The sequence below is a fragment of the Mesoplodon densirostris genome, chromosome 2, assembly GCF_025265405.1.
Source record: "Mesoplodon densirostris isolate mMesDen1 chromosome 2, mMesDen1 primary haplotype, whole genome shotgun sequence".
In the NCBI taxonomy this organism is placed as follows: domain Eukaryota; kingdom Metazoa; phylum Chordata; class Mammalia; order Artiodactyla; family Ziphiidae; genus Mesoplodon; species Mesoplodon densirostris.
The window spans coordinates 192,474,393-192,484,124 of record NC_082662.1 but is presented as its reverse complement, the minus strand read 5'-3'; the positions used below and the strand labels follow the sequence as shown (position 1 = coordinate 192,484,124).

The 9,732-nt window shown below is 62.8% G+C and overlaps 1 protein-coding gene across 1 annotated transcript; it reads left to right on the top strand.

The window, feature by feature from the left end:
* Nucleotides 1–1,242: 1,242 nt before the first annotated feature.
* On the top strand, nucleotides 1,243–8,296 carry PTPN7 (protein tyrosine phosphatase non-receptor type 7). The gene is given in 10 exon segments (XM_060088698.1): nucleotides 1,243–1,305; nucleotides 1,307–1,383; nucleotides 1,793–1,976; nucleotides 2,264–2,348; nucleotides 3,497–3,573; nucleotides 4,699–4,836; nucleotides 5,143–5,253; nucleotides 5,870–6,027; nucleotides 7,320–7,433; nucleotides 8,203–8,296. Coding segments are annotated over 10 exon segments (1,086 nt in total). The 5' UTR covers nucleotides 1,243–1,257.
* The last annotated feature ends 1,436 nt before the right edge of the window (nucleotides 8,297–9,732 follow it).

The window sequence follows — 9,732 nt, the reverse complement described above, 5'->3', positions numbered from 1 at the left end:
GCCCGTGGCAAAGGTGCTGGGACAGGCCGGCGGCCCCCAGAGGGGCAGAGGCGGGAGGCCGCCGACCCCTGGTGGTGGCGGCAGGCAGCTGGGGCGTGCGTGGGTGGCAGCGAGGAGGGGCGGAGGGAGGAAGCTGGCTTCCTGAAGCCTTCTCAGCCCTCAAAGACAGACCAACAGACAGACAGACAGCTGGCGAGAGGCGCTGGGGGACACAGCTGCTTCAGTACGTACCTGAGGGGGCCGGGGAGGAACCCCGCGGGCCAGGGCTGTGCGAACCTGGGGAGACACGGGAGGGCATCTGGGGGGGGGATGAGTAGGAGGGTGCCCGGGACCACGGTGCCCGGCTGGGGCGCGGGTGCTGACCCCCTGATGTCCCCGAGGGCCGGGCAGGGCCCCGAAGGGAGAGAAGAGGCGGACGAGGCCCTCCTGCCGCGAGAGCCTCTCTGCCCACTCGGCCCCTGCGGGCGCGGTGACCCCACAGCCCCTCCCGGACTTGGAAGCTGGGACCCTGGTCTGGATGATGGGGACCGTCCCCCAGAGGAGGGCCCCCCACCACCTCTGCGCCCCCTCTTGTGCCCCCAGCTGTTGCCTCCCCATATGCGCTGTCGCTCAAGGGCTTGGTGAGGCCATTTCCTGTGACGGTTACCGAGGCGGGCTGGGGGGGGGATGGGCAGAGGAGGAAGGAAACACCCCCAGCCTCCCTCCTTGGACAGAGACCCCAGAAGCCAGGATGACCCTGGGGCTGGAAGTGCCAGCAGCCGGGCGAGGGTCCCGCTGGGCCAGCAACCTGCACGCCCGGGGCCCTGGCTGGCTCCAAGGCTGCAGGAGGCCTCCACCTTCCCGTCCAGAGGAGGCCCCCGTACACCCAGAGTGGGTGTGTGTGAGCCCTTCTTCCATCCAGAACCGCTATATTCCCCCCTCGCCCTCCCTGACCTGGCCTCCAGCGTAGGGCTGGGCAGCACCCTGCCCCGCCCCCTCCCCCCGGATTCCTTCCTATCTTCACCCACAGTCTCTACCCTTCATCTTGCCCTTACTCTAAACACAGGCTGCCGCCTCCTGGGTGCCCCTGCAGAGATCCTGACCTTCCCAGGGTGGAAACACCGCCACTTCCTGGGGAACGGAAGACACCCCAGTGAAAACAGAGGGGCCAGAGAGCAGAAAGCCGGCCTGGGCCTGGGAGCCTCCTCTGGCCGGCCAGGCAGCCCAGAGATCAAAGCTCATGGCAGAGTGAGCCTCCCCTGGGCCCAGCCCCCGAGCATGGTCCAGGCCCGCGGGGGGCACTCCAGAGCACAGCCACCGGCCACCCCTTCCCCTGAGGGCAGCCATGACCCAGCTTCCACCTGACCAGGCGCCAGCCAAGAAGCACGTGCGCCTGCAGGAGAGGTGAGACCTTTTCCGGGAGGGGCTTCCCTCCTGCGGGACCCTCGCCACCTCTCCAGGAAAAGGAAACCAGATGTGCTCATTTGCATGTCATTTGCATGCCCTTTACCTGTCTGGGGCACAAGCTCTGCGTCAGCCTCGCACCTGTGCCCCAAGCCCCAGGTCGGGTTGAGCACCCCTGGAGGGGGCCGGGGCCTCCAGACCTGGATGCAGGTCGGAGCTTTAGGGGCCAGGCTGGGAATGGGAAGTGGGGGCACCAGCTCTGGCTGACAAGGGGTGGGGGTGCACAGGGCCCGGGGCCTCTGGGGCAAGGGGAGACAAGGAGCCGGCCCCCAGAGGTGCCCATAACAATCATAACTGTCAGAGGCGGACCGCGCCTGGGCTTACAGGGCACTGGCTGTCTGTGCTGCAGGCGCGGCTCCAATGTGGCTCTGATGCTGGACGTGCGGTCCCTGGGGGCCGTGGAGCCCATCTGCTCGGTGCGCACGCCCCAGGAGGTCACCTTGCACTTTCTGCGCACAGCCGGGCACCCCCTCACCCGCCAGGCCCTGCAGCACCAGCCACCCAGCCCCAAGCAGCTGGAAGAGGAATTCTTGGTAAGAACGTGGGGTCCCCTCCGCGTCACTGCCCTTCTGAATCAGGAGAGCCAGCTGGCACCACTCTACCGTGGCCTGTGGGCCTGTCCCCTTTGGGCCCTTGGAAGAGAGAACCCCGGGGTCTCCAGGAAGGAACCCGCCCAGGCTCCCTCCTCTGCCCTCCGCCACATCTAGACCTGCGTCCTGATGCCAGGAGGGAACAGCTGGGTCCCAGCTCTACTAGGAAAGACGGAGGGAGAGGAGGCTGGAAGGGGGTTGGCTGTTCACTTGCTTCCTCCCCCCGCCAGAAGATCCCCTCAAACTTTGTCAGCCCTGAAGACCTGGATATTCCTGGCCATGCCTCCAAGGACCGATACAAGACCATCTTGCCAAGTAAGGACCGTGGCAGGGGCCTGGGGCTGGAGGCGTTCAGAAGGCAAAACACAGCCTCAGCCAGGAGAGAGCTGCCATACGCAGAGGCTCTTCTTCCGGCAGAGGAATGCCCACATCCGGGCCTGGCTGGGGAAGGGGAGCAGTTACCACAACCAGGATGAGGATAGGACAGCACTGTGGGCCAGCACTGCTCAGTGGGACCCCAGGAAGTTGGTCTGTGGTGTTCTTATCCCCATTTGACAAATGAGGAAACCAAGTCACAGAGAAGTTGTGTAACTTGCTGGAGGTCACACAGCCAGTTGCACCAAACCTCCTTCCTCCTCTTCTTCCCACGTGGGAAAGGGCCCACACAGCTCTGCGGGGGGAGAGGCCCCGTCAGGATGGCTCCCCGAGAGGGGGCTGGAGGATCTCAGATGGACGCAGTGAGGAGGCTGCAGATGGGGGTCCCGGGGTCAGCACCTCCTGTATTTCAGAGGCAGGCACAGGCCCTCTGAGCACGAGGCCTGAGGACACTCTCCCCTCCCGCTCTGCTCAGAGCAGCCTTGTCTGGCCAGGCCACCTCCAGATACCCCCAGTCTGGAGGCCACAACCCTCTGCCTGCCTGGGCCAGTCCAGGGGCTGTTAGCACTCACGGAAGGGGGAACTGCTCCTGGCCCCGAGGCACCCTCCGTCCAGACCAGCTGGCCCTGGGGAGCCTGCTTCTTCATCCGGCTTGGACTGGAGTTGGAGAAAGGCCCCCTTAGACGGCCAGGCTGACCCGCCCTGGGGGTGGAATGAAGCCTCAGTTCCAGTCTGGCCTCTCAGGAGACAATATCTCTTTTTCCATTTGTATTGCTATGACCCTGTTCTGTGCCTCACTGATCTCCAAACTAGAATGTCGTTCAGCAACGGCCCTCTCCTCGCTTGTCCATCCTGCCCAGCACCAGCCAGGGAACCTTCCCAGTTACTTCTTTGACCACGGCCCACTGCTGGTCAGGAACATTCTGTGGCTCCCTTCTGCGTGCATATGAAATAATGCCATAGGTATTGGCCACCTGCTACTCGCAGGTGCCGTGACAAGCACAGGACTCTCCTCTCTCTGGCCCTGCGTGAGTTTGCTTCACTGGTCACATTTTGACCTGTGGCCTCTGCTGATTTTTACTTCCTAGACCCCCAGAGCCGCGTCTGTCTGGGCCGGGCGCAGAGCCAGGAGGACGGAGATTACATCAACGCCAACTACATCCGGGTAAGTCGCCAGCGGGGAAGGGGGGCTGTGTCCAGAGAACCCCCAGGACACCGCCTAGCACGGCTGGTGGTTGGGGCACCTGGTGTCCCAGCTCCGACTCACGGCTGCCACAGCCCTTCCGGGCCAAGCCGGCGCAAACAGGCCAGGACGCCAGGCGGGAGCACAGAGCAGACGTCAGACGCCGGAAGGAAGACCCCGGTCTCCTTGGCGCACCCCGTCCCGCGGCCCCTGCCAGCCTCACAGCACGGAGGGCGGCTCGGGCCAGGCCCAGCCTGCGGCTCCCAGGTCTGCACAGAAGGTGCAGCGCCAACTGGGGGCGCTCGGCCGGCTCCCTCCCCTCTGGCCTTCGCTGCTCCAGGCAGCCCCTCCTTCGTGGAGATGGCTTCAGTCAAGGAGCTGGGAGGCCGGGAGGCCAGGTGGGCTCCAGCCCCAGCGTCAGCCCGCAGGGGTGGGAGGCGGCAGGTGCAGACTGCGCCCTCTAGCGGCTCAGAGTGGGTGGGACCGTGGCCGGGCGCCCCGGTGAATAGCCCGCAGCCAGGGCCGCCTGCGGCGGGGGGAAAGGCGGCCCGGTGAAGGGGGGTCTGGATTTCACCGTTCCCTGAGGAGCAAGAAGCTGAGGATACTGAAGGGGAGAGGAAAGGCTGGCAGGAGTGTGCTACGCCTCGCTGCTAAATACAGAAAGTGGCATGTAAAAGGGAAACATGCGCTCAATAAATACTGAACTGTTTTCTTCGCCTTTTGCGCTAGTATTCAATAGAAAGCAGCGGGGGAGGAAGGGAACATTCACAGAGGCCCTGAAAGATGCTAGACTCAACCCAACACACTTCGTAGAGTTTGGTCTGCACCACGTGCTGCTGGACGGCCATTACACCCCGTTTACAGACCAGAAGCTGGGAAACTCACTCTCGGCTGCACAGGCAGTGAGCGGAACAGGGGTTGGAACCCGGATGTTCTCACTCAGAGCCCGTGTCATGTCCCCCATGTGGCGTCTGGTGTGTGTGTCTGTGACGTGTGTGTCCGGGCTGCACGGTCCCTGGCTGCAGCCTGAGTGCGGCACCTGCAGGTCTGGCCGCCCCAGGGCCCTGGCCTCACCGCCCACCCTTCCCCGGCCTCCTCCGCCTGCAGGGATACGGTGGGAAGGACAAAGCCTACATCGCCACCCAGGGCCCTATGCCCAACACCGTGTCAGACTTCTGGGAGATGGTGTGGCAGGAGGAGACATCCCTCATCGTCATGCTGACTCAGCTCCGAGAGGGCAAGGAGGTAGGAGACTGAGGCACAGTCCCTGGCGAACCCAGACGGACAGGCTGCACCCACGTCTGCAGCACACCCCTGCTGGGGCAGCTCCGGGCAGGGGCCTCCCCTGGGAGCTGAGGACACCTGTCAGTTCCTGAGACACGTGGCAGGGAGGCCAGCCCCAGCCAGAAGCAGGGGTCGGGGGGGCACTTTATCTGCAGGTGTCAAGTTCAGGACAGCCCAGCCCTTGCAGCGGGGGTGGAAATGCCGCGGGGGTGTCCCCGCTCCCATCTCCGCTGCCCTGGCTCCTGACTCCCAGCTCCCTGCCCCCAGAAGTGTGTCCACTACTGGCCCACGGAGGAGGAGACCTACGGGCCCTTCCGCATCCACGTCCAGGACGTGAGAGAGTGCCCAGAATACACCGTGAGGCAGCTCACCATCCAGGTACCGCCCTCCGGTCCACAGGGAAGTCGGGCCACCCTCACTCTCTGGAACTTCCCTGGGAGGCACAGGTTTACTCAGGGAAAGCTGCTTGAACCCACATGTAAAGAGCTGCTTGGGACCAGAAGAAGAGGGATGTGGGTGCCGTCCTCAAGGAGCCTCTAGTCCAGTAGGTCAGCGCCAACGATCCATGTGGGAACCGCCAGGAAGGCCCAGCGGTCTGTGCCAAGCGCCCGGAGGAGGGGGCGGGGTCCTGGAGTCACTGCTGGAGGAACCGAGGGCCGTTTGACAAGATGCTTAATAACTTGTAAAAGTGCCTAAAAACGCTTCTGTTATTGTGTAGCATCTTCTGCTCTCCAAAGCGTTTATCCTCCGACCATCATGGTCCCATTTTCAAGGTGAGGAAAGTGAGGTCAAGGGACTCACCCAAAGTCACGTGCTGGCTGGAACTTGGGTCTTTCCGCCCTCCCCAGAGGTGTCCCAGGAGGGAGCGGTGGAGCAAAATGAGCAGGACAAGGCTGGCGTCTTCTGCTCGGGCTCACTCCAGCCCCAGCACCGCAGAAGAGGACGGGCGATGCCCTCATCCTGTCCCCTGTTCTCATGCTTTGTCCCCACCCAGCACCAGGAAGAGTGCCGGTCAGTGAAGCACATCCTCTTCTCGGCCTGGCCTGACCACCAGACCCCGGAATCGGCCGGGCCCCTGCTGCGCCTGGTGGCCGAGGTGGAGGACAGCCCAGAGACAGCTGCCAACACGGGGCCCATCGTGGTCCACTGCAGGTATGTGGCCCCTCCTCCGGAAGCCCTTCCTCCCCACTGGGTCCCTCCTGGGAAGGAGTGTAAGCAGAGCAGGCCTGGGTCATGGACAGGAATCTCTCGGTCATTCAGCAAGCGCTCTGTCCTTCCCTCTGGCTGCACAACCTGGACGTGTGGGCTGGACACCCAGGCACAGTCCAGAGAGGCAGCTCCCGGTCTGCCGAGGCAGGAGACGATCCCCGCTGTCAGGAAACGCATTTATTCACTCATGAATGTTTACTGAAAACCTGGTATTGCCAGGCACAGTGTTAGATGCTTAAGGAGACGGCTGTGAACAAGACAGTTTGGTTTCTGCCAAGTTTTACGGTCTTGGTGGGAGAGAGAGCCAATGAAACGAACAGGACGCAGCGTGATGAGAACATCACGGGGAGTGGGGGGGCACAGAATGAAATCACCCAGCCCAGGCTTTGGCCAGAGAATGTCTTCCAGGAGAAATGACCTCTAAGGCAAAGTAAGACCTGAAAGGTGAATTAACCAGGCGAAGGTGGTGGGGGTGGGGTGGGGGGGAAGCATGCCAGGCAGATGGAGCAGCATGTGCAAAGGCCCAGAGGTGCAGTTTAAAAACTGACTGGATGCTGGGAGCAGAGTCAGCGAGTAGGGGCCGGATGTCACATGGGAAGGGGGCAGGGAGGAAAAAGCCTGGAAGATAAGTGACGAGGGGCCTCACAGGACTGGCTTTGCCGGTTACAAAGAATACTTAGGTCACAGGGTAAGAAGTGGATTGGGGTGGAGTCGGGGGTGATGCAGGGGACAGACTTAAAATAAGGAAAGCATTTGGGATGCACATTCTCACTAGAACACAGCGGCCAAAAGTACAGGCAGAGGGCTCTGGAAGCCCCTCCCGCAGGTGCACCCAGACTCAGTGCTGGGAGGTCAGGGGCTCACAGGGGAAGACTTCCTGAAGAAGGGAGGAAGTCAAGGGCACAACAGAGCAGAAGGGACAGGGCAAGGGGCCGAGCACCAGCAGCTGTGAGGACGCGTCATGGTGAGGGAAGGACGTTCCGCGGGGTCATCCAGCCCAGCACGGGCACTGTCAGCAGGAAGCTGCTGTCCCCCACCGAGCAGGAGAGTGCTCCTCAAAACGTCCACAGGGACCCGAGGGCGACCTGGACCGGCTTTAGGGTGAGGCCGGTGAGGGATGCAGACGCCTCCGTGGCCGCCCCCCACCCCGTGGAGGCATCCCTATTTCCCTTCTGTTTGCCACCCACCCGGCCCCCTGTGACCTCCCCGCCCCCTCCCTGGACTCCTGGACCCAGCGCAGGGATCGGCCGGACTGGCTGCTTCATCGCCACCCGCATCGGCTGCCAACAGCTGAAGGCCCTAGGGGAAGTGGACATTCTGGGCATTGTGTGCCAGCTGCGGCTGGACAGGTGGGTCTGCGGACTGAGCGGGGCACTTCACCACGAGGCACTTCCTGTGGGAAAGGAAGGGGCCCCTTTCGCTTAGAGAGCTGTTCTTGTGCAGCTCACACCCTGGCGGGGGGCGGGGGGGGTGGTGGCAGAGGTGGGGCACCTAGAGTGAAACAGGCCACCCTATGGATTTACCCGAGCTTTCAGTCTCTTCTGTTTCTTGTCTCTGTTTTTCCAAATTCCCTGCTCAGGGAAAAGGTGGGGGGAAAGAGTACGGTTGGTTCTGGAAACTAGGCGGCCATAGGCGAAGCACAGAAGCTCACTGGATTTGGAGACAGCGGACCAGGGTGCATCTCACCGAGCTGTCACTGTGTTTCCCTGGGTCCCCATTTCTTTATCTAGAGAGAAACAATGGCCCTTTCCCCAGAGAGCTGCTGTAAGGAACGAGTTAACCGATGTGAAAGTATTTGGGGAACACGAGCGCTTACTATACACATATATAGAATTATTACTTCTAAGACTACCGGGAAGAGGAAATCTTGGGGTCAGGAATGTTCCTGGCCCAGCCTGGGGACTCAGGGGCTGGTTCTGCCCCAGGAGCTGAAGGGTCAGAGAAGACCCCTGCCCGCATGGGGCCCCTCCTACCCCCCACCCCGGGCTGGGGAGGGTGCAGCGGGAGGGGTCCGCTGCAGAGAGGATGCACCTGGAAGGAGGAGCCCAACAGGCCTTCGGGAAGGTCAGGCTCTCCCCTCCGGACCGCTGTTCACAGCCTGTGCACCTCTCTCTGCAGGGGGGGCATGATCCAGACCGCGGAGCAGTACCAGTTCCTGCACCACACCTTGGCCTTGTACGCCGCCCAGCTGCCAGAAGAGCCCAGTCCCTGACCCTGGCACCCTCCCCCACCCAGGGCCGCTTCCCTGGGCCTGGGAAGGTGGGTTTGGGAAAGTGGGCCTTGTGACCTGGGGAACCCCCTGGGTGGGCATGGGAACAGGGTGCCCCTCGGGGTGTGTCTGGGGTCACAGGAAGCTGGACGGTGAGGACAGGGCTAGACACTGGTTCTTCAGCACTGCCCACTCCCCTGCTCCCTGCAGAGGCCCCCAGTGGACACCGGGGGCAACCCCCCATGTCCCTCCGAGCTTAAAGCTGGCAGCTGACCTTTACAACAGAGCTGGGAAAGAGACCCGGGCATCCTGGTCCCTGAAACACCGTGTGAGCCTCAGTCTCTTCCTTGGACATGGACATCAGGTGCTTTACTGCCACCGGGGGAGAACAACCAGAGGAGCACCTAGAAGCCACTCCAGCTGTACCCACTTCCTGGGGCTGGCGAGAGAGTGACCCCAAGATCACCCCCCACCCTGGCCCAGCCCGAGAACAGGCCAATGACCTGAGCTGGGAAAAGCCTGGTGCTACCTTGGCCAAGTCCTCAGCATCCTAGCAGGGACTCGCCTCTTCACCCACATCTGTGAGGCTGGACACCCCCCAAAGAGAGCAAGGACCAGACTACCCCTGTGCCCACATGAGTGTCCGGGGAGCAGGCTATGGAGGTGACCTGGTGGGACAGTTGAAATCTCTAGAAGAGGGAAAGTGTGCGGACCCCTTGGAGGCCCAGACAGCTGCCCCTGCCTCCGTAACTGCCGGCCACCCACCCCAGCTACTCTCCAGGGAGGCCCAGCATCCTCTGCCTGCCTTCGGAGCCCAGAAGGGACTCCGAGTACCCAGGGAGGACACGAGACGAGCAAGGAGCCGAGAGCAGTGCCTGACTTCAGATAAGCAGCCCTGCCATGGTCTCCTCCCCGCAGAGCACGCCTGGATGGCTGGCTATGGCCATGAGCGACCCGGGTTAAAGCACCTCCATGGACCCAGGGGCTCAGGCTGAACCCGGACCCCCCATAGTCTACCCCGGAGAGCTAACTCGCCTCCGCACCTCACATCCGCACGATGTCCAGGGCCCCCCGGATCTATCTCAGGGCTGCCCACCCCCCCCCAGGGAGGCGTCCAAACCCTTCGTCCTTGAATCCGAGACGGGCCGCCCGTGGGGAGGAAGGTAGGCACCATCTTTCCAGGTGCTTGGCCCCTGGGGGCTGCCTTTGCTGGGGCCAGTTCTCTGAGGAACCCCCCCAAGGAGCTGGGTCCCTGAGAACAGCTGGCCTTTCCCTCAGACGGCGCTTCTGGAAAACATGCAGCATTGGAACGGAGGGTGACTTCCTTAATGCTTCTGCTGGTCCTCTCCCTCCTCACCGCCTGGGAATGGGCTCACCCCCTCCTGAAGCTTTCCTGCCCTGTGAGAGGCACTCCCGGGGCCTGTGGCGCTGGGTGCAGG